We start from the raw sequence: 20,813 nt of genomic DNA, 5'->3' as shown, positions 1-20,813 counted from the left end.
CTGGAAAGTACAAAAAGATCTTCAGTCAGAATAGTTTGGGAATAGCCTTCCAATAGAACTAATGGGGTGACAAAACCACCAGCTTTTGAAATCAGGTATGTATTTGATAAATAACCTAGATTACCAAAAAATCAGACTGGTTGAACAAATCAAGGCATTTTTACTGGTCAAATGCATTGTGTTAATTTTTTTCTTACACTTGATAAAACTGAAGTGCTAACATATAGAAGGAAATGTTTTGTGTAGATGAATGGGGAAAAAAAAAAAGTGAAATATTCCAAAAATTCTTTTTTTTTCATGATTTTTCTGAGGTAGAAGAACATATGGGTGGTGTTTTACATTATAATAGAAGCAAACACTAGGATTTCCTACAAGCAAGGAATTCTGTTTTTCTGCTTCACTGCAGTCAGAGGTCCTTTGGACTTGCTCTTTTGTTGTTTTTACTTCATCCCAGGACACCTCCCAAAAGGCTCAGTAATCACAAAACCATACATCTTATTAGAAAAAGGTTTCTTAAACATAGACTTAAATTAACACACAGATTGGACAGCTCAGAAGGGTTCTAAAAAGCATGCTGTGGTCCTGATTCCTTCCTGACCTTGCAATGTGTTTTGCTTCCAGCTCTCAAAAAATAAAAAGCATAAGATTGAATGCAACTGAAAAAGAGGTTTCTAGATTCTTTCTTCCACAAATTCAGTCAATGCTTGTTCACATGAGCAAAGCTCCACAGCGTGTGCCAAGGAGCACTTGTTTGGGGAGCAGATTTTATGCACTGCTTCATTTCTCAAGTTGGTATCTTTCAAGGATCATCTTAGAGGTTTTAAAACTATGTTTATGAGAGACTAATGCTTGGACTCCACTATGGCCAAGGCCATGGCTTGGCTAAGCTACTCGCTGCAGCTCTCGCAGGCACCCTTCACAGGCTGAAGCCCTGGGCAGGCAGCAGCCACTGGGCACCATGCAGAAAGACATTGGCAGAGAGGTTCTCCTCCTGGGGATGGTGTTTTATCCAGAGAAAATGGAAGGACACCAAACAAAACAGCATAACTGTGTGGTGGAAATATCCCTACCTGTGATGTAGGCATCACTCTTCTGTGACAGAGGACAAATCTTGCAATCGCTCACCAAACCACCACTAGTTCTATACAAAATTTTATTTGACCTTGAATTTCAAGCATATTGCCAATCTGATAGTAGGACAACAGAAAAACAACACATTGGAAAAAGCCACTTATAAAGCATTGGATAAGCTCAGTACAACTTTGCCTTAATTTAAAAAAAGGATTTCAAATTCTCATGGAACTGTGCGTTTGCTGTTTATGTAAAAGCAAGCAATACACCTTATTAGCAAAGCATACAATGAAAGCTACACATAGCTTGCTTAAAATGAAAAAGAATACAGCATAGCAAACATTGCAGCTAGTTAGCCAGCAGTTAGACCTTTCTCCTTGTAAACCTACTTCTTCAATTTGGCAGCTGCAGTCCTTGGGGAGAAACAGCAAAGGGTACCTAACTTAACCCATAATTATGCAGAACTGTTACAATGGGGTTGTGCAAACTTTTTTATTAATTATTTTTTGTCAAAATACAGCTATAAGACAGCTATACCAATATTCCATTTGTTTTATTTTGTTTTTAAATATTTTCATATAAACTGAATCACCCGCATGGGACCTTTTTGACCTTCTGTAGCTGAAAGTACCATCTTCAGTAAAACCTTGGTCCTTCTTCAATCAGTAGGAGTTCTACCCTTGCATTTCACCTTGGTTTTAGAAAGGGAGTTACATGGCAAAATACTATACTATTTCTATAACTAGTCCAGATATTTCTCTTAATTTATAAAAATCAAATACATGCTTTTGCTCACACAACACTTGGAGCTATGACAAATGAAAGGTACACAAGCCAATGAAATTCACACACACATGAAGTTAAAGCCAGACACGTTCTTTCAAAATCAAATACTGTATCTGTTGGCTGCATGTGAAAATTTTCACAGTAATTTACACCTCACCAATACCATTTAAGGCCTAATCCTGCTGCCAGTGGAGTCTGCAGCTCTTTTGCAAAGGACTTCAGTGGCAGCAGGACTATGGCAGGACACTTAAATACTAAATACCAAATATTATAGTTAATTTTATTCCTATTAAAACTGACGATCTCTTTAAAAACACTCGAGACTCAATTTATGCAAGTTATAAAAAAAATTATTGGAGTTCCTTTTGTAAAGGATTGCATAACCTTTGGGATCCTTATTTGTAATGTTTGTAATGTCAGAGGTCCTTTTGTTCCTGGGATTATTGCTGGTCACCTTCCTGAGACTTGAAAGACCATTAAAGACAAGCACCATTCCTATTCCTCTAAATTATTATATCACAAATTAGTAGTTTGGCCCCTTTCTAAAGGGATCTCTCCCCACAATTACACTAAAACACAGTGATGGGTCACAAATTCCAGGGGGACCAACTGGTCCTGGCATTCCCGGTGTGCCACGGTCTCCATCTTTACCAGGCTGCCCACGCTCTCCAGGACGTCCTTCCTTACTCATACCCGGGGGACCTTCCGGACCTTAGTGACACACATGCAAAAAATAAATATATTACAGAGTATTTTCATTAAAATGGAAACTAGTATAGACACACAGAAGCCGTGCTCTTTGCTGAAATACCAAGACAAAGAAAGTTTTATTTTCTGAAAAGGATACTTCTTGTCACAAACTACTTATATATATGTATAGCAAAACTGTTATCTTATTAAGATTTAAAATAAAAATAAAAAAGCATGGAGAGCACTAAATAAAATAGTTCTTATAAGGAAATATAAAAATCTGCTTTGGTATGCTTATACTATATGATATAATCTGGAATTACTGGGGCATGAATCAGAGTCCTCTGATTTTTATTTATTTCCCTAGCTTTGGATCAGGCTCTAAACTCTCTTCCAAATACTCAACTTCGCATGTTGGAAGAATACTTTCCTTCTCTAAGCAATGGTTACAAGTCACATGATTATATAAGGGTTCAGTTTTCAGATAATGTCTGATTTCAAGAGCTGTTTGTTTAGAAAAGGGAATCTCAAGTACCAATCTCTAAAAGACATGCCTTATATTAAATAATGTGTTCTATGACAATTTAAAAGGCATGTGTGAGATAGGCTCCAGCCATGGAAGATACATGATAATTAAGGTGTAGAAAAAATGTTCACATTTTCTTAACTATACTGATATTTGTATAAACTTTATTAAAAAAAAAAAAAATAGCATGCACTGAATCTGCACAAATAAGCCAACTCTCACCTGGAGGTCCCGGGGGGCCTTGGATTCCAGGAACCCCAATTCCTTGATTGCCTTTTGCACCATTTTTCCCTGGCAGCCCTGTGGAGTAGCAAACTCATGTATATCTTTGCACACTAAGAATATTTTTATTAGAACAATCAGAAAGTCAACATTCGATAATATTTATTAAATAAATAAATAAATAAAAAGGATGTAAATATTCATTTCCTTGTAACTTGCATGGTGTACCTGAGTTCTTGATTATCCTCGCTTCCACTAAATTAAGAGCCAATTTAGCAACTAATAAGCAGGTGGCCACTGTGAATTGAGTGAATAGATGATGAGGATTTAAGAAATTCGTTAACTGTATTGCCTTTCCATTGGCAAAGCTTTTAAGTTGCATGAAAACGTGTGAAGTATTCACCACAGTCTCTGTGGGATACACACTATATAGGCAATCTTCTGCAATGTAGCGCAGAATTAAATTTTTACCAAAGAAGTACTCTCTGAGAGGGGCAAAATGCTCTCTTATACCCCTACAGCCCAATAGATATCTATTTTTTCCCTTATTTAACTTTATATTTAACTTTAAGTCTGTAAATAAACCCAAAGAAATCAGTTGGACTGCTTGTATGGCTGAGATACCTAAAAGTATAATCATTAGCTTCACTAATATTATTAAAAAGAAACAAAAATTTTTTTTTTTTTTTAAAAAAAAAAGGAAGAAAGAAAGGAATAAAAATCCTTATGAAATGAAAAGAAAAAAGGAGGAAAAAAAAAACAACAACAGGAAGTAAGAGGGGTATAAAGGTGTCATATACCAAAAATCTGTCTACAGGTAGCAGACAGTAAATGATCAGCAAATAAACACAGATATTAAAATAGCTGAAATAAAGAAATTTGGAAGAAAACAAACTAGAAAGCATGGAAAATACACTGAAGTTCATATCTAAACATAGCTGATTAAAAATATTTATATATATATTTATGCAGTTTAAAATATCTACAGGGGACTGCGAAGGAAACAAAGATCTCTGTAAAAAGATCAAAGGAAAGTATAGCAGAACTGAACACCAGTTATCTAGTTGTATTCTTGTGTTTTCTCTTCTTCTGATATGCATACTTCAAAAGCAAAGAAACCTTTGAACCGCGTCCTCAGTGTATCAGCTTTGTGATACAGACCCAGCTATTCCCTTTCTGCACTGTTTTCTGCTTCCAGTTTTGAATGGGGCTGGTGCGAAGTCATAAAGGCCATTAGCATGGTGACATGTTGTTCTGGTTTCAGTTAGGATAGAGTTAATTTTCCTTCTAGTAGATGGTATGGTGCTGTGCTTTGGATTTAGTCTGGGAATAATGCTGATAGCACACCGATGCTTTAGTTGTTGCAGAGCAGTGCTCACACAGAGGACTTTCCAGCTCTTGGTGCTGCCCTGCCAGCGAGGAGGCTGGGGGTGCACCAGGAGCTGGGAGGAGACACATTCAGTACAGCTGGCTCAGGCTGGCCAAAGGGATGTCCCGCACCATGCGGAACAATTAAAATGGGGTGGCTAGTGGGGGTGGGAGGAACTGCTGCTCAAGAATGGTTGGGCATTAGTCAGTGGGTGGTGAGCATTGTGCATCACTTGCTTTGTACATTCTATTATCATCATCACCATGATTATTATTTCTCTTCCTTTTCTGTCCTATTAAACTGTCTTTATCTCAAGCCACAAGCTTTTATATTTTTTTTCCCCCTCCCAGTTATCTCTGCCATCCCACTGCAGGGGGGAGGGAGAGCGAATGGCTGTATGAAAATACAACACATGCACACATTACCTCTTGTCCCACGAGCCCCAGGGCGACCCGGGACACCTGTCAGACCTGGAATACCATCATTTCCTGGCAAACCAGGAAATCCTCTTGGACCTTCAGGGCCTCTCGGACCTGGTGGCCCTGGAAGTCCCGGGGAAGCACTTTGGGACTGACAGTGGTTGCAATTTTGTAGCCTTCCACTCTGAAGGATAGCAGGCAACTGGGCTAGGAGAATTCAAACAAAAAATTACTTAAAGTGTTGTAACAGTTAAATATAAAAATGTTTCCATACACCCACTAAAACAAAACCAGGTTCCTTTCTTTAGGCAATATGGTACCTTTAGGAAACAAGATGCTAAAGTATGGAGTCTGTGGCATGGAAATGTGTTTCTACAGCAGTATGAAAACCAGTGATAAATCAGAACATACTGATTTTGCTTTCAAGAAAGCATCTTTATAATTACAAGGAAACTTCTTCAGTACTTTAAACAAGGAAAGAGCAGTAAAGAGCCTTTCAAACTTACTTCTCAGTACATCTGAACACACCTGTCGAATAAATTCTTCTGAAAATTCTCGTGCCTAAATTGAACAGAGAAGAGTTATAAAAATGGAGAACATGCATGTTTGGGGTTCTAAGGTACTCAAAATGACAAGTATGAGGTCCCATACATACAGGTTTTCCATCTGATCCAGGTGGTCCTGGGGGCCCTCTGTCTCCTGGCTGACCTCTGACACCAGGAGGTCCAACCAAACCCTGGACACCGGTTTCTCCCTTTTGTCCATTGATGCCTCGAATGCCTGGATCTCCTTTTTCACCTTTCTGGAACGAGAACCAATGAAAAGCCAATCATATCTTTACATGACATTTGGAAGCTTTGTAGCACCAAGCAAGCACATTCTGAAAAAAATCTTCACTGACAATCTTCATAAAATTAATATAATCAAGTTGTCATTGAAAATTAATTTGATACTGATTAGATCCATTTCACTAAAATGTATTTTTCACTAAAATGTATTAAGTTTTCAGATTCTTTAACATCTGTTTCAGATACAATAATTTACCAAGGACTTAAATTTCCATCTTAAAGAGACTTATTTGACTTACTAATTGATATAAAACAAAAATCTCTTCTTTATTAACATATAGAAGAAAATACTTAGTTAATTTCTCATGAAAAAGTGAGTAATTCATTACAATACATTAAAATCCTTCTCAGAAGGCTGGAAAAATTACAAGTGAAATTTTGGCACCACTGAAGTTCTTGGCAAACCTCCCATGTACTGTAGCAATCAAGACTTTTACCCTACCTTAGTGTATAAGACAGAAGAAAAAATTGTTTGATTTCATTTAGGGTCTTTTGTTTTGTTGGTGGTGCTTTTTATTTTTTTAAACTTCACTTACTCTCTTTATGATTAATAGCTGTAGTCCATTTGCTTCACTGGAAAATGTTAAAATAATACTGTATATCTCTTTATCACAGCAATGGTTCTGTGTATGGGATTACCTACTGCAATAGCTCCCGTGGAGCTCTTTTCCTATGCTGAAGCCAACAAACCTTCAGTAGAATGTAATTTGGTACATGCCCAAGATTAAAGTTAGTAAACTGTCTTTACTCCCTGATGAGTATTTTCCTTCCATTTTTTCACAGCTTCTGCATAGTGTTATCAGTAGCTTTAACATTTTCTTTCTCATTTTCCAACTATTTTGATGGAATTATGGAAACAAGGCAACAGGATCACTATATATGACAAACAAAACTTACTGGAGCAAACAATGCAAGTCTAAGAGGTACTTTGGCATATACATGTAATCTTCACAGACTTATGCTGATTTTTAAATTATGCTTTTAAATTACTTTATATCCTTCTGTACAGTTCTTATCAAAACATTTTACATCAGAAAAGTATATGGTTCACTCAAAGCTTTATGGATTGTTCTGAATTAGTAACAATGCCCAGAGTTTTCCAAATAAATTACTACAGGTAGCTCAGTTCAGATTTGGTGTCTGCTTACTCATTTTTATGCAGGGAGCTAACAGACAGGAATTTCACCGTGCTATGTTTAGATGGTTTATATCTCAAAACCATGATATGGTTACTGATACCTAGCTGAGGAAAACAAGTCAATGAAAAAGAAAGTACTCAGAACTGCATACCTGGCATCACAACAGGACCACAGTCTGTTCAGGTTAACTAAGTTCTTCCACTGAAGTCATTTAGCTTTGCTGTAAACAAAATTTGATGCCAGTGGGGCAGTGAAACCCTACTATGAAAAGCCATCACAGAAAAATATACTCAAGTGACTGGTTATCTGTGCATTTTAAAAATTCTTATTTTTTTTTTGTGTGTGTGTGTGTGTTTTTTTTGGTGTGTTTTGGTGTGTTTTTTTTTTTTTTGGGAGCGTGGATTTTTTTTGCTTCCACTATTTTTACAAGACCCACTCAAAAAATAAAAGGCATTAAAAGAAAGGGGGCAGTTTTTCCTCATAACAACCAGACAAGTGAGAAAAAAAACGTGACAGATGTCAATAAAATGCCTAAGAGACTGCTAGAAAGATGCTCCACCACTAAGGTACCAAGCATGAATTGAACAGCAGTCTATATCCTCCTCCCTTTATAGAAGTTATATGCTAATTCAGAACCGACTTGTTACAGGGTAACTGTATTTTACTTTCTTGTTACTGTCAACTTGAATACTATAGTCAAAGAGATTTGATATTCTAGTTACCACCAGATAGATTTGTACTTGTTCATTTCTATGACATGACTGCAAATGTTTTTACACTTCACAGCTATTTTTAAAATACCCTCACAGGGCCAGCAAGGCTCATATGGAGCACATGTAGCTAGCTGCCTGTGGCTATACCAGAAGCTGTACGTGTTGGGATCTGAAAATAATGTCGTTCATGTAGCCAGTTGTTTGTTTTAATTACAATTACTTTTACAGCTATGGGTTATGTTTACACAGCAACATCTGACTTGCAAGTTGATTTATTTGGAATTAAATGTTAAAAGGGCTAGAAAGCATTAAGAACCAGTGAACTATTGTGAAAATCGCATCTATTGTAGAAAAAACATCACAGGAAAAAATGCTGCCAAAAAAGCAAATGAAACTGCTGAGGGAACATTTTCTGCAGTGCATCACGGTTTTGTAATGTTCAGCCACATCTCATGTGTGGCCTTGTTTATCGACCCTTGCTATTGGCAAAGAAAATCAATAAAAAGGAAAAAAAAGCTCAGTAAATGCTGAGAATTACAGCCTGAAGAAACTTTTTATTAAATCAGGCTGTAACAAATGAAAAAATATTTTGTAAAAACAGAAAATAAACTAGTTTTATAGGTCTGATAAGTAAACACCATGACACCACTGTATCTTAATGTACAGTAAGAATATTATTGAAAGGATTTTTCAGAATTTTACCATGATTTAAAACATTTAAAGAGGCTACTGCCTCTTTAAGGTGTTACACAAGTAACACCTTAGCAATTTTGGCTACAATTCAGAAAGCACCTATAAGCAAAACTGCAATTTTAAGTATTTCGTAGAACCACTGTAGCATATAGGACAATTTAAATATTTGATGGCACACGATCTTTGAGGAATATATACAATTATTGATATGCAACACTACTTTAATGAAAAAGGGTTGAACAAAGACAACTCTAGGTATAGCTGGAGCAGGATGATATTAATGAGACAGCATGCAACCTGATTTCACTAAGTATGAATCAAAAATAACTAACAAAATTAATCTTCTAAATACCAACACTCAAAACAATGTGCAAAACAAAGACTGAAAGGTCTGACCATAAATATATCTACAGTAGTCAAAAAAAAAAAAAAAAAAAAAAAAAAGATAAGAAAAAGAGGTGGGACTTCTAAAAATACCCAGAGACCAAGAGATTTCAGTTTCTGCCAGACAAGTTCAAGTGGGCTTCCATTTATGCCCCTCAAGTTTCAGGCTGAGTTGGAAATCATTCCTGTGTAAACGTGGTAGCAGAGAGAAAGAAGTCGGCCTTGCATTTTCTGAGTCAGTCTTAAAGACAGAATCCTCTAATAAATAAATAAAATCTTTTTATATGCTTCACCATTCCTTTTCATTACTTTTATTGAAATAAAGGCACACAAAGAAATCTCACTGGTCAAGTTCAAAATTAAGATAAATAGTTCAGATGTGGAAGCCCTTGTCACAGACTTTTCAGGAAGCTAAAAAATACAGTCTGGGTATCATCACAGTTCAAAAGGTTTTAGACAGATTTCTGATTGACATTAAATGCAACAGTTTGGATCTATAGCTTAAATGCCCCTAATTTGTTGACTGCCAAAATCAGTGAAGGTACATAAGAAGGATCTTCTTTATGTATTGTGCTCCATATTTTTGCATTGGCTGCTGCTGAAGGTAAAATATTGAAAAAGAAGGATCCTTTTGATCCAGTATTTTGTAACTTCTGATTTTCCAAAAGTTAGATTTTTTTTTCCTCCTACTATTTGCCTTCTTCAGCCAGCTCCTTTTCTGACTTTTTTATTCTCTTAAATGTATATTTGGCTTTACTTTTTTAAATTTTGCATTTCATGAAATATGCATTTTGCTGTCTGGTGTCTTTTAACTAATACTTATTTCTGTTCTATTTTCTGATATTTTCAAGTAATTTCTGTTGCTTATGTATGTGAGTATGGAAATAAGACTTTAAACATATGTTTTACAGAACACAATTTGCAGAAACAAATATAATAATTTTATAATACTCTTTCATTACAAAATACATACCTCTCCTTGTTCTCCACTCAATCCTTCTATTCCCTTCAGAGATTAATTAAAAAAAAAAATAAAAAAATAAAAAAGGAAGAAGCAAGTTGAGCCAAGTTACTTGGAATAAAAAAAATATTTTTTTTTCCTTTGCTTTCAATAATTAATCACAAAAGTTAAATTTTAAAGATTCAGTGATTTCTATTTGTATAAAAAAGCAAATTGTATATAAGAATTAAAAATGTATATCATGGTGAAACAACATTTTAGTAATACCCTTTTGGTATACGGTATTAAAGGAACTTGGAATTGTATCATACATATCATATACCATGTATTTTATTAGTGTAGAAGTAGCATACATAGACTAAACCTTATTTACTCTACAAAAGACAAAAGGAATAAAGTTTTTTGCGCTAGCAAAAGGAAACTTTATTTTGTGCGTGCTTCATACTGTCTTACAAGAGAGAAATCAAGCTCAGAGCCTTTGAATACCAACTGAGTTTAGAAGCCAGATTTTGCATGTTGGCATGTTTGCATGGTTGTGGTGCCTTTTCTGCCAAATGGTTCAATGGTGTTTTTGATCATTATTGATCAATGGTTATTGATCATTAAATGCCATGCAAGCTGGCAGCTTAGTGCAGGTTTTTTCACTTTGCTGATGGACTCTTATGGGCAAGAGAATCTGTATTATATCTTGGAGAAGCCCTGAGGGCTTTAGAAACCTTGGAAGGACCTAATACTGTCTAACAAAATATTTGAATGACTGATTTTTTGGTTGCTGGCCAAACTAGATAAGCATGGGAAACAATTTTATACTAGCCCTGTATTATTTTTTCAGTTTTCTCCACATAAAACAAAATAAAATAAAATAAAGCAAGAAACAGCTACTTAGTTGTATTGTTCTATCTGAAAAGTAAGTGGGTTTTTTTGTTTGTTTTTTTTTGTTTGTTTTGCCTTATAACTAAAATAATAAGTGACCCATGGAAATGGGTCTATTATTTGTAAAGGTATAGACCAGAAAGTTTAATTTGTAGAATGTCAGAATATGACATTGTTTTTTGTTAAAAACAGACACTGGCCTTTTAGTTTAAACTATTTCATTTAAAAAATTTTTGCTCAGCTTTATTACCAGACTCCTGTCAAGCTACATACCCCTGAGAGTGATAAAACCAAGCTAACATACAATCTAGACCTCCTGCCCATGCTTCACTGGAATCAGCTCCTTCTGGCTAGACAGACAGCTGTATCAATATCGTAATTCTGAAAAAACAGCTGTGACTTCCTTCCAAGTCTAGTTTTAGATACGTACCTCTGACAAATACTTTTCTGTTTAGACATGACATAGATTATGTAGTTAACAAGCATTTATAAATACTAACAGTTATTTTCTGTGGAATAACAAGATAGCCAACTATGACACAATCAGAATACATTGGCTCAGAATTGAAAGAAAAGAGAAATAACTGGGTCTCACTGATTTGCAGCTGAAACAGGAAACATCTGTAATTTATGTGCACAGAACATGTCAATAATGACTCTCATTATTGAGAGTCATTACTATTGGGGGTAATAAACTACATGAAAGTGTAGCATGGTACACACAATCTTAACACTTCAAGCATCACTCTTACAACTTTTCACAAAGGCCACTTTGTGCTGTTATCTGTTTTATAGTACTTGTAACTGTTTGATGAAAATTTTCCATAACGAACATTTTCATAAAATAATACAGGAAAATGAACTTCCAGTTCCTGAGCCACAGAAACATAGGCTCCAGGATTTCAACCTCCTTTTCAGAGTGGATCTAGCTAGAGCAGGCTGCCCAATGCTGTGTCCAGCCAGGTTCTGCCACAACCTCTGTAAGCAGCCTGTTCCAGTGTTTGACCCACCCTTGCAGCAAAATGTTTTCCCATTGATCAAATTGGAATTTCCTGCACTGCAATTCAAGTCCATTTCCTCTTGTCCTTCCCTATGCGCATCTTTTCTACTTGTATTGTATTTGTTATATTTAAAATACTTAAGGTGTTTAAGAGGTAACTAACACAACTACGTAATCATGTTCTACATAAATATATTTTACACAATAAAAAAATAAATACTTATGCTGATGAAAATAATCTTAAGAAACAAACATGTATAGCTGTCGTGAACTAGGATTATCATTTTGACAGTACCTGTAAGCCTGGATTTCCTTGTCTTCCTTTCTCTCCTTTTCGTCCCTTCAGAAAAGAAGCATGTTTTCTTAAAATATATATTTATTTGGGAGAAATAATTAAACTATCAAAAATATCACAAAGACAAAAGAACTGGGCCCAATCAATCTAAAATTTACTCTTCAAGAACTCAGAGCAGAACCAGTACAGATAGATAGATACAATATCTGTTCTGAAAACACAGAAGTTAGGATATGAGTAGTGATAGTATCATCACCTTTTCTTGTAGATATTTCCATGAATTTTAGATAAGGAGATAAGATTTTAGATTTTAGATTTTAGATAAGGAGGAGGAAAATGCCACTGCTTATAATAGTAGTATAATATAATAGTAGGCAGAGGCCAGGTGGCATTAGTGATTACAAGGATTTATGTGGTGCCATGGTGACTGGAGAAGGCAGGGACAGAGCCTGTCCCAGGGTGGTGGGTCCTGTCCCTGTGCTCCAGATCAACAATACAACCAATATGCCCAAGCCTGCGTCATCTCTGGAGCCACACAAGGTCTGCACCAAATACCATCACAGCCTGCTCAGCCCAAAAAACGCATCTGGAGAGTCATACAGGGCATACCAGGTAGTTTTGATTGAAGAAGATTTAGGGCTAAGTGCTTCTACTCTTCTTCAATCAAAATTCTTGTAGAGCTTAATTAAAAAAATAATCCTAATTAACTACTAGCACTTTTATTAAGTGTTATCAGATTATTTTGGCAAAAAAAAAATGTTGATGTACCTGGATACCACTTTCACCCTGGCTTCCTTTGTCCCCCTGCAAAATATTAGAAGATAAGTCTCCATTTAACATGATTCATCTCCAAGAACTGTTGTCTGTTTTAATTTAATGCAGTAAATACAAGGGAAGCATCTAATAGCCTCTATTTGTATTGAATGAAAACAAATGTATCCCCATGTACACAAACACTGAAAAAAAAATACAGAAAGTTATAATAAGAAGAGAATCTGCCATAGAAAGAGCTGTCACAAGGAAAGTTAGATGCTCATATAACAAGTTAAATGGCAAACCCAGAAGGAGCTCATCTACTGAGTGTATGGGAGGGGAAAGGACACAGAGGGGAAGGAGGGGCAGTACTTCTGAAGGGTTAAATTTCATTTGGATGCTAACCACTAAGTGTGCTTGCCTTTGCCCACAGAGAATAGAGTATAAATAATTTCTGTAAAGTACTATAAACCCATTGATTGCAGAAGTTATATATGACAAGGCAAAAAAATTGTTTTTCTTTCTAATCAGAAAAAAAAAATATTATATTTGAATTTAACCAAAACTTTGTAGAGACTAAGTTCCACCCACTTCTTTTGTCTTTGATTGAAATGTTTATAGTAAGTTAACATTTACGTGGGTAACTGGTAACCAGATGGTGCAAATGACACTATCAAAGGCAGGTACCTAGGTTTATCAAGTTGTCTGACCACCATCTAATTGTCAATGGAGAGAATCAGTCAGCTCTTGAAAACTATGCCAATTAATGATAGAGGTATGTAATCCCAGAATGTGTGTCTCTCTCATCAATGACTGAAAAGAAAAAAGTTATGGGAGACCTCTTAAATCAGAGTGCCTATTTAAATAGACACAAAATAAAATGGTGGGCTGAGAATGCAGCATTTCATAAAACAAAAGACAGATCAGGGGAGAGGGGAGGGAGGCAAAACTGCATTTAAAAAGAAAAAAAGAGAGAGAATGTTTAGTTAAATGTTAAACAGTAGCATAAAGGAGATTTTGGCCAGGGTAAATATTTTCCTAATTGAAAATCCCACAAGAATGTATTTATGCCAGTTGTTGTATTGTACTTGAATGTAAAGTATTTGGTTTCGCTTCAAGTTTTAAAATGAGCTATAGCTGAAGGGCTTCACTTTTATTGTTGAATGCTCAAACTGCACTGGATAATTCAAGACTGTCATACTTCCAACTTGTAACTCCAGTTAACAAGCAAAACATTTTTCTGACTTCCATCTTCATAAAAAATGGGTAAGAGTTACCCATTGCAAGAACTACCATCTTCACTCTAAAATTTAGAGACTTTCCATAAATTTTAACAAAATCTCCCTTCTTAAAATCAGTGTTAATGTCTTGATCCATGATCCTGAGATACTGAAACTGAGCATATATTGATAATGAAATTAATTAAACTTAATTAAATTATGACACTAGCTCAACACCAGTCACTCTTGGGCTTCAGTGCATTCAGAAAGACTGTATTAAGCCAGGAAGTCTTTGCCCTTAAGTGTTCTGGAAAATCATCCTTCAAAAGGGGCTCCTTGACATTGCCAGTACTGCTATACACACGTTATCATTTTTATTTTTGACTAACTGCTTACTTCTATCTGACACCCTACCTGAACTTCCTTTGATTTTAAAGGACCTCCTGTTTATTCTGAAATCTTTAATTCAGATATGTAATGGAGAAATCTTTAATCTTTAAGTTGAGTCTTCAGCATTTCCTGGGGAATAGTACTAGGCTTCCAAAACACGTGTCAGATACATCACTTAGACATACTTCATTTATTTTTATTTAAAAAAACCTTGATACATAAAAATGTAAAGCTATTGTTAAATCTGTTCAAATATAATTTTAATTTAATTTATTAATTTAAATTAATTTTAAAACTTTAAATTTGGACTGCTAGCAAATATGGAAGCATTTTTAGCCTTGACAACTTGTTGCTTAAATAAATACCTAGTCTGAAAGGTTTCATGTAAAGCTTGTTAGTCATAATAAGCTATACCTTAAGGAAACAAGCCTGTTACATATCAGATAACTTACATTGCTCCAAAAACAAACAAACAAACAAACAAACAAAAAAAACAAAACAAAAAAACCCAACAACACAACAGCATAACATTAAAAGAAGCCTTATATTTGTATATGCCAATTAAGAATTTAAAAAAACTAATAAATCTTTAGCTGACCTGCCATGTTCTCCCTTAAAAATAGAACAAAATACTGAAAGCAATAGCAGTACTTACTATCTTGCAAAGCAATGAAACATTTATTTTTCAGGATACACATTGTTGCTTTTAAAGTGTCCAGAATAAAGAAATCCTAATCAAAATTTAAACTATAAATATAATGGATACAAATAAGAACTTCAGTTACAATTTGAATTAATTGATTTGCAGCAATAAAGTCAGTAATTTGACTTCAATCAATTTTAAACCACAAGAAAGATCTTTAACCCTGAAATCTACCAAAATCATGCTTTGAAGATCACAAGAACAGCTGTTCCCAGCTGTTTCAAATATACATCAAGTATTTCCTTCACATCTATTTGCTTAATAGCATATGTAAAGGGTAAATTCTTGGTATTTTTCTCCTTGGCTGAGTTACATAGAAGAAAGGTGCCATCCTGAAAAAAAGAACATCATTTAGAAAACACAACTTTAAGTTCTTTGTTATCCACAGGGCATGAAAACTGATTTTCAATTACTACTAATGTTCAGGTTCTTAAATCCAATTCCACAGACAATGCATAGCTGATTTTTCCTCAAGAGATTCATTTCCCACTCCAGTACATTCTGAGAGTTACAACAAGAGATTCTATAGGTATTTTAAAACTGGAAATATTCTGTAGGCTTTCCAGCTTCCAGTCAAATAAAAAGTTTTGTGTTAATGGCTACGATGAAACTGAGAAGTTTCAAAAACACATAAGATTTTTAGAATGACATCTTATAGAACAAAATCTCAAGGAAAGGACTTATTGTAATGTTAATTACAGGTTTTAACACGCAAAAAAATGTATACTTGAATTTCCAAATGCATCAAAGAACAACATTGCCTATAATCTTTTCAACCGGGGACTCCTTAAAGACTCCTTAATATGTTTGTCAGAAAATCCTATACAGCTACACTTTAAAAATAAAGGTTAATATTCAGAAATTCAAACATAAATAACTAAATTTTATGATGTGTTCACAAAGCAGTTCTTTAGCAATGAAGAATATTAGCAAGAACCATGTCTATAACAGTGTTTGATTGATGGAAGGTTGCGCCAAGCAATGGTGAGATCCTGAAGGCATGATCTACCTGAGAACTCAGTATGCAAGAGGAAAAAATACAGATTCCTGCCTGAAAAGAAGAAATAATTTTCAGCCAGGACAGCAGAAGTAGGATTCATCTAACGTTTGCCATCAAAAATTTAGCTAAGCTAAAGCCTTATCCAGGCTTCAGATATAGTCAATGGTAATAGACAAGTACTTCCAGATTTACCCATTCCTAAGCAAAGATGTGAATGAATGACTCCCCAGGGAGTTTAGACTCTCTCAGTTAAACATGGAGAAAACCTGGACAAGTTGGCTAGATCAAATAGCTCTTAAGGGCTAAGTGTAATTGAGCTGAATCTGTCCCAGCTGCCTGGGATTAATTGCTCCAGTTCTTAGGAGAGATCCACAAAAGACTTTGCACAATAGAATTTGCAGATATAATGATGTAAGACAATATATTATGAAGTAAATATGGAATCACAGATCATACTATTATGTATTATAATTCATAATGAAAATTTCATTAATATACCTATATCACAGCACTTTATGTTAACAGTTTCTCCCTTTTGGTCATTCTCTCCTCCCTAAAAAATGCTGATGGTTTTTCTAGCAAATGGACCTTCCAATATATACTAAATAGTCTCTAATAATAATTACATATTTAAAGAAAAGGAAAATCATTTTCCTTGATTATGACCACTTATAGAAGAAGCGCTTCCAATAGAAGATGGAAGCAATATAAAACCAGAAAAGAACTGCTTACCTTTACACCCTGGGTACCAGGAATGCCTGGGTAGCCTGGTTCACCTGGGGCACCAGGTCCTCCTAGATCTCCCTGAGTAACATAACAGCCCCGTAAGTATCAGTGATATGCTGTGAGTAAAAACATACTGCATGTTTTTTCAAGGTAATGTGATATATTTTGGCTATGATATTTTGAAATTTTATAATTTAGGATGATTGAAATGTTTGGAGTTTTTGTAATGGGATGTTGAACACCCACAAGCCACAAAAGACACTCCTAGTTCTTAGTATTCCAGTACCTATCTTTTGTTGCCTTTTAATACATCTGATGTTGATTTTTCAAAGTTACACAAATAAAACTATCTGAAGTTTGCAATGTTTGCAGGTTTGAATTTCATTAAGAGGCTGGAAATTATATAACATTTCAGAACATATTGGTCTTATTTTCATCTCAGTGTAATTTAACCCAACTTTGTTGTCTCTTCAGCTTTAGAAGACTGTAATAGAAGCCAGTGTCATTGTGTACATATGAAGCCCAGAAACAGTAAAAGACTGAAGAAAAGATGAAAGGAAGAAAAAGAACCAATTCCTTTCTGCTCTTCCCCACAAAGTGTTCCCAGCACTATTTTTTTGACTAAAGACAGTTTCTCTTTTTTGATCACTGCCTTCTGTTTTAAATGGCTGCTCTTCTGGTGGCGGCTGAGCTGACCACTTAGAGTCCATCCCAGTCCCATCCTGTTTGTGGATCACGGAGTCTTTTTTGGATTGAGAAGATAAAGTCCTTGTAGTGCTGCTTCCCCATCCAAACACATGTTTTAGAGCATCTCTCTGGCATCAAGGTTGCTGGTTCTCCTGAGTCCTGGCTCCAACACAGTACCATAAATTCTCTCATATATGACCCCTGGCCACAAAGCATTACCAGCACTATAGACAGCAAGCCAGAACTGACAGACCAGTCAAACAGCTGTACCTGCCACAGGGGTCAGCAGATCTGACACTGTAAGTGTTGGTTTAACCCCAAATGCATATGAATTTGAAGGAGACAACCACATGATCTAGCTCAACACAGAATACTGTAAAGCAGGTTTCAATAAGACTGCTGCCTTGTATCCCATAGTCTAATACAAAGTCAATAAGAATAACCTATCAAATGGATTCTGATGTGATTTTATGTTCACTGCTATTCTATTTTGAAACAAAACTGCCTTAATCTTAAGAATTTTATCATGGAAAAGTAAATTAATCTCTGCTTTAACTAAATACTTCCAGATTCATATTTACCTTGGCTCCTGGTGATCCTGGTTTCCCCTGTAGTCCAGGTTCACCTTTATCACCCTATAAAACACAGGAACATGACTGATACATCAATATTTTTTATCAAATATGGTATTACTAGCTAATACAAACAGACACTAATGGATAGCCAGCTTTTAAAAATAAGGTGTGTGATCAAAAGGCTACACTACTGCTCCTTTACAGGAAACTGGCAGGTTCCCAGGAAGATGAAATACCCGTGACAAAATGGGATCCACCTGCCTGTTCTCAACTGTTCCTTCCCCACCTCCCTCATTTTCCTTGCCTAGTCATACCAGGTTTGTGTATACTGACTTCACATTTCCACCATACTATTTAATAAAATTCTGAAACTCCTTGGACCTGTCTGAGCAAATATGTATATATACTGTAACCAATAGAATTAGGCGTATATTCAGCATAAGGATTTTCATTTAAATCTAAGAACTACAGATTCCTTTATAATGCTTTTCTGTAAGCATGAAGTTTTCCTCTGGAAATGCAACTTATATTCTGAATGAGAGATAAATAAATAATAAAATAATAATAATAATAAAAAAACACACACACACATTTTTCACAAATGGAAATAAGACTTTTTTTTTTTGGATCAATCTTCTTGACCATGGCAAACATTAATGACTATAAAGAATGTTGCCTTCAGTACACAACTTTAAATAAATACATATGTAATTTTAGATATAAATAATGTATGGGTGGAAGTGAAACTAAATGTAAATACAAAGTTCAGGAAATGGATTCTATATTAATACATTTTCTCTAGGATACACAATTCAATGCTTACTAGCCAAAACTCATTTTGGATTAAACTAAAAGGCTACACTAAAAGATCTAGATTTATAGTATCTATTTTGGTCTCTGAGAGCATGGGTCAAATTAATTCTTGCTGTAGTGCAATCAGTAAAGTTACATCTGAAATAAATTTGGCTCCTCGGGTGGAAAAAGCAGCACGTAACTTTATTTAACACAATTAAAATATAAATAAATGTAACATGGGCAGAGAGTTCTGATGTATACTGAGAATTATCTGGCTCCAAGCATTGCAGAACATTTTCCAGGACAGCAAAGCTGAAACAAAGTCTCATGACCATTTCTGCAGCAGTTCCAAACCTCATGGGATGACAGGCACCATTTACTAAACTATATTAAGCTCTCTTGAGACCAAACTATCATATAAGGTAATATATGGAAAATCATATAGGTATTCACCAGTATTCAGTATACCAGAAATTTAGCTGCAAAATCTGGGCCTTTTGATAAAGCAGCCACTTATCAAAGTCACAGGTAAATTAACACAAATGCTCACCTTAGGCCCAGGAGCTCCAGGTAGACCAAATGAGCCTTCCGGTCCCATCATGCCCTATTTATTTTTGAAAAAGGCAGAGACATTTCTATAGTAAGCTAGAGGAATAATGTCTTAAATGCAGTGTAAATTAGTATTACTATTATATTTCTACAGCAAAATAAATGGATAGGTGATATGATGTTTTTTATCATAATACTACACAGACTATAGCTCTGGGTTATTTAGGCCTCTTATTGCCTAAGGAAGGGCCACTGTGCAATGGAAAAAACATTCAGGAAAAAAAAGAACGGTGCTGTCATAAAATATTCCTGAGAGAAAAATTTCTGCAAATTAAAACTCCATCTGTATCATCTAATTTTTAACATAACTTTAAAATGTCCTTAGCTATAATTGAAAGTGACACAAGTTTTAGTTTCCACTTAGGGTTCCCAAAACTTAAGAAAGTATCTGTGGTATTTCAGAATTCTCTCTCTTCTTTCTGACTATGTAACCCTCCAAGGTTGCCATGCCTTGTCTCCTCTTCCAAGCCTTGAGGAGATTTATCTGGATCAGTTAACTTGGGGCCTAACCTTTGCTTTTTAACAGTCTTTGAGACTGAACCATTCATTCAAGACCCCAACAGTCCCTTGGACTCCTCAGGGAAATGTGTTGATGAAGCCATATTTAACTGTCTTTATTCCACACATAAGCTAATAACAAAAGGGTATTAAACCATTAAATTTCTGCATTTCCCCCTTTCTCTTTAAAGCTACTCTCAAGTATAATTTAGAAAGGAAATCTTATTTTCAAATCATACTTTCCAAGAAGGAATTCCCATTTACAGTGTTTTCTAAATCTGGTGTCAATATATGTCTTTCTGACCACTTTATCTCACTTCTTTTTTACTCTAGAACTGTGTCAATAAAAAAAAAACATAATATATTATTAATGTTTTATTTGGACTTCCATATATTCTCTGAAATATGATCTGATGTAAGAATGTACTTGACAAGACACAGCATAAAATACAAGAAATAACACAAAGTCAAACAATTAAATAAGGTCACGTAATCTAATTTACTAGTGATTAAATGTTATCAATTCTTCCAATTGTTATTATTTTCAAGAACTACTCTTATTATTGTTATTTAAATTAATCTTTGCTTTCACATTGCTTTGCAACCACTGTCCATTTAGTACTAAATGTGAGGAACAATTCAGTTCAGTGATAATATCCCAGTCCTTCTTCAGAAGTTGCACGTGATCAAAAATAGATGTGTCTACAGTAATTTGTTACACAGACGGTAATCCAGTTGTGACAAAAAAAAAAAAAAAAAAAAAAAAATTACTTTACTAAGACTAAAAGGATGGCTTTGTTTTTGAAAATACAAGAGAAATTTCAAAATATTTAGAATGGGAAGTAATTTTCGTATGCAGGGTTTTCAC

The 20,813-nt window shown here is 35.0% G+C and overlaps 1 protein-coding gene across 2 annotated transcripts in view; it reads right to left on the bottom strand.

The window, feature by feature from the left end:
- Positions 1-2,380: 2,380 nt before the first annotated feature.
- Positions 2,381-20,813, bottom strand: part of COL21A1 (collagen type XXI alpha 1 chain) — a gene marked incomplete at both ends in the record, with an annotated part of 85,124 nt that continues 66,691 nt past the window's right edge. For both annotated transcript variants that reach the window (XM_084285245.1, XM_084285244.1), the window contains 11 exons: positions 2,381-2,568; positions 3,296-3,373; positions 5,090-5,290; positions 5,590-5,644; positions 5,739-5,885; positions 9,834-9,866; positions 11,990-12,034; positions 12,758-12,793; positions 16,788-16,859; positions 18,050-18,103; positions 19,389-19,442. In XM_084285245.1, coding sequence (XP_084141371.1) covers positions 2,381-2,568; positions 3,296-3,373; positions 5,090-5,290; positions 5,590-5,644; positions 5,739-5,885; positions 9,834-9,866; positions 11,990-12,034; positions 12,758-12,793; positions 16,788-16,859; positions 18,050-18,103; positions 19,389-19,442 — 963 coding nt within the window. The remainder of the gene's footprint in view (positions 2,569-3,295; positions 3,374-5,089; positions 5,291-5,589; positions 5,645-5,738; positions 5,886-9,833; positions 9,867-11,989; positions 12,035-12,757; positions 12,794-16,787; positions 16,860-18,049; positions 18,104-19,388; positions 19,443-20,813) is intronic.

Source organism: Netta rufina (genome assembly GCF_964035555.1).
Source record: "Netta rufina genome assembly, chromosome: 3".
NCBI lineage: Eukaryota > Metazoa > Chordata > Aves > Anseriformes > Anatidae > Netta > Netta rufina.
Note: the sequence above shows the minus strand (reverse complement) of the source record. Positions and strands in the feature narration are given on the sequence as shown.